Below are 3038 nucleotides of genomic sequence, written 5' to 3'. Positions count from 1 at the left end.
TGCTCCAGCTTGTTTTGCCTCTTCATCCCAACACAATGAGTTTCTGTCTCCACCCTGGTTTCTCTCTGCAACGGACTCACGCTTGCGGCAATAGAAAAGCGTGACAACACAACACGTGCCTCACCGATGACTAAGTCTTTGTCCCGACTGCGCATGCTTTTTTTTTTCCATGACTTAAACTCAAATGTAAACTGTAGTCTTGTGATGCGGCTGCTTCCATGACGCACGTGTGATGCTTTTTCTTTAAATGACAACTGAGCAGAAAGCTTTTGATAAAGCAATAATAATTTATTGACTTAGTTAACAGAGCACAAAATCAGACAATAAATATCTTCTCAAACACATGATACAATCAATAAATTAACAGTGTTTTCACTGAATGTTGGTTTGGCAGCATTTTATGTTATTCTTGAAGGCACAGCAGTATTATTTTCTAACAATTATAGACAACACAGTTCAATCTGTGTCCTCCTCTGACCAGAGGGTACAATTCCTTTCTTCAGTCATGGGATGCCGATACATCCTGTGAGAGTTCAACTTCCAACGTCGTTTTCATTTCAGTTTCCATGGTGACGAGTCCTCCACAGGTTCAGCAGCTGATTTTCAAGAAACGCATGCCGCACGCCCAGTCTTTCTCTAAAGAAAGACTCCAGCATTGTACACGCATACCACACACATACCACACATTCTCTCCCTCTCCCTCTCTCCCTCACACACATACACACACCTTCCCTGCAAGGACCTCTCCCATGTCAGAACACAGGAATGTTGGGCATAGTTCACCACTGCAGCATTCCTGTCCGTTCCATAGAAACAAACTCATCTCCCAGGAACTAGTCGGGGTGTGGAAGTCTTGTTTTCGCGTCTACTACACCTCGATTACCGGCACACCCCATAAACATTGTGAGCAGCCAAATAGAAGTATGACAAATGAGCTTAGATTGTGTTTAACTGACAATGGATCTTTCCTGTCTGTATCTTTTGCACAAAACCCAACATAGAAACCAGTCTCCACTCCCGACTGCGTCACTACAGTGGCTGAAAGGGAGTCCTTCATCCCCGCTCGTCATCGGTCGGGACGGCCCGTCACAGACCCCTCCAGGACATCCCTGCTTGACGGGACCTCCTATCCGTCAGTTCATCCCTATCCGAACCCAGAAAGAGCTCGTGTTTGTTGGCGTGTTTTGGGGCAGCAGACCCCTCAACGTTCCTGCAGGACCAGTTCGGGAACCCACTGGTTGTGGCGTCGGCTCTCCAGGCAGTAGGTCCCCACCTCTTGTAGCCTGCAGTGGTCAGCCTGGGGGTTCTGCATGAGAAACAAACAAGACGTCAAATTCATGCTCATCCCAAAAATTTAAATCACAAGGAAATGACCACTAAATAGTTGAAATGTTCCAGACTGTGCAACAACAGATTGTACCAGGAGTATGAAGCAAACATTTTTAGCCACTTCATGAACACTTTTAGTAATAACATGTTCCCACTCTCTGTTACACAAGAGCCAAGTGGTGCTGAGTCAACACACCGTCACTAGCATGCAGTGAAGGTCCTCCTGGTTTCTGTTGGCATCCATCGATCCAATCAGCTGCTGGAGCCGATGAAAGCCGGAGACTCGCAGGATGGTGATGCCGCTGTCGCAGCAAAACGACTGCAGCAGGGTGAAGTGGATCTGCAGCGCCACGTCGTCTTCATCGTCGGCTGCCAGGACGCAGAGCACCACGCTGTCTGGATCCCTGGGGAGGAGAGAGACAAGAGAACATGATGAGTGACACTTGCACTCATGTGCCAGGGACAGTTGGGTTGGGCAAAGTTAATAACTGAAGTTAAAAGAGAAGCACATCCCGTGCCTGCGTGTCCTGAAAATTACAGGTGTACAGCCAAAGTAAATAATTCCAACTCACGCAGTGAAAAGCTTTGCAGATTCGTAGATGCCGACGGTGAGGCAGTCTTGTTTCTGAGCCGTTACCAGCAGCTCCTCCAGAGCCAGACCCGCAGACTGCATCCTGGGGGGGAGAGGAAGGAACAAACAAACAGGATCAAAACACAAGATCATGAACACAAAGCTGCTGCAAAAGCTTGTTTTCAAAATGAATCCATGGAAGCATCAATTGAATTCACAGCTGCACGTGAAGTTCATGTTACATGTTGATGACTGTGCTAAAATAAAGATGATATGATTTATGATTCAGATTCAGGGTCCAGATAAAAAAACAACACAGATTCAACTTCATACAAAAGCCCAAATGAGAAAACGATATATTAACATATACATATTAATATAACATTAGTATTGCTAAACTTTATAATTGATAAAAAGAGTCACTAAGCCTGCAAATAAATGTAAAGACATGCAGTATCAGTTGAGTGGTTTCACACATGAGACTTTACTGCAGACTGTGCAACATGCATGCACAGAAGTGTGCAAACAGAGCTTCAGAATGGCACCAGGAGGGGGTTTAAAGACTTTTCTAACTTTTAAATAACTTCATGCATCAGTTGTTGAAGTTGTGATGTGCCTCGGTGTTGTGAAACAACTATGGTTTTAAAGGTCAAGAGAGGTTTCGGGTTGCAAATCTGTGCACTGCAGAAACACACATTGCTAAATACAAACACTATCCACACTTATCATCACTGACTCTGACAGTAAGAGCAGAAACTCATCAGGAAACCTCACCTGTTCTCGGTGGAGTCAAAGCTCTCGCCTGGAATCATGCTTTCAAAAAATCAAAGTAATTAATCCCACTGCGTAGAAAGCGTGATAGTCCGAGTCCGTGGATCCGTGGATCCTTGCGTGTGCGCGTATGAGAGCTCCGGAGGGGGTGCAGCAGTTTGTTGTGGCGACGTTGCGAAACTCTCTTTATATACCAGGGCTGGGAAGAGGGCGGAGCCTAAACAAAAAAACTAAATAATAAATAAATAAATAAAAACTTAATCCAGTGTATATCCTGTTTGTTTGGTTACATACCAGCGGGATTGTTTTTATACAACGCTGCTTCGGTGGTTGTGGTTCCTGTGTCACATGACAGCGCGTAAAAATC

General features: G+C 45.1%; 1 protein-coding gene across 1 annotated transcript; it reads right to left on the bottom strand.

The window, feature by feature from the left end:
* Positions 1 to 267: 267 nt before the first annotated feature.
* Positions 268 to 2814, bottom strand: LOC133015442 (growth arrest and DNA damage-inducible protein GADD45 beta-like). The gene is made up of 4 exons (XM_061082640.1): positions 2675 to 2814; positions 1902 to 2003; positions 1526 to 1733; positions 268 to 1306 (listed from the first exon to the last, which is right to left on the bottom strand). Exons 1-4 carry the CDS (start codon positions 2710 to 2712, stop codon positions 1202 to 1204), a joined length of 453 nt encoding a protein of 150 aa, XP_060938623.1. The 5' UTR covers positions 2713 to 2814; the 3' UTR covers positions 268 to 1201.
* Positions 2815 to 3038: the final 224 nt, after the last annotated feature.

The sequence above is a fragment of the Limanda limanda genome, chromosome 12, assembly GCF_963576545.1.
Source record: "Limanda limanda chromosome 12, fLimLim1.1, whole genome shotgun sequence".
NCBI classification, from domain to species: domain Eukaryota; kingdom Metazoa; phylum Chordata; class Actinopteri; order Pleuronectiformes; family Pleuronectidae; genus Limanda; species Limanda limanda.
The sequence above is the reverse complement of the archived record's forward strand: the minus strand, read 5'-3'. Positions and strand labels throughout refer to the sequence as shown.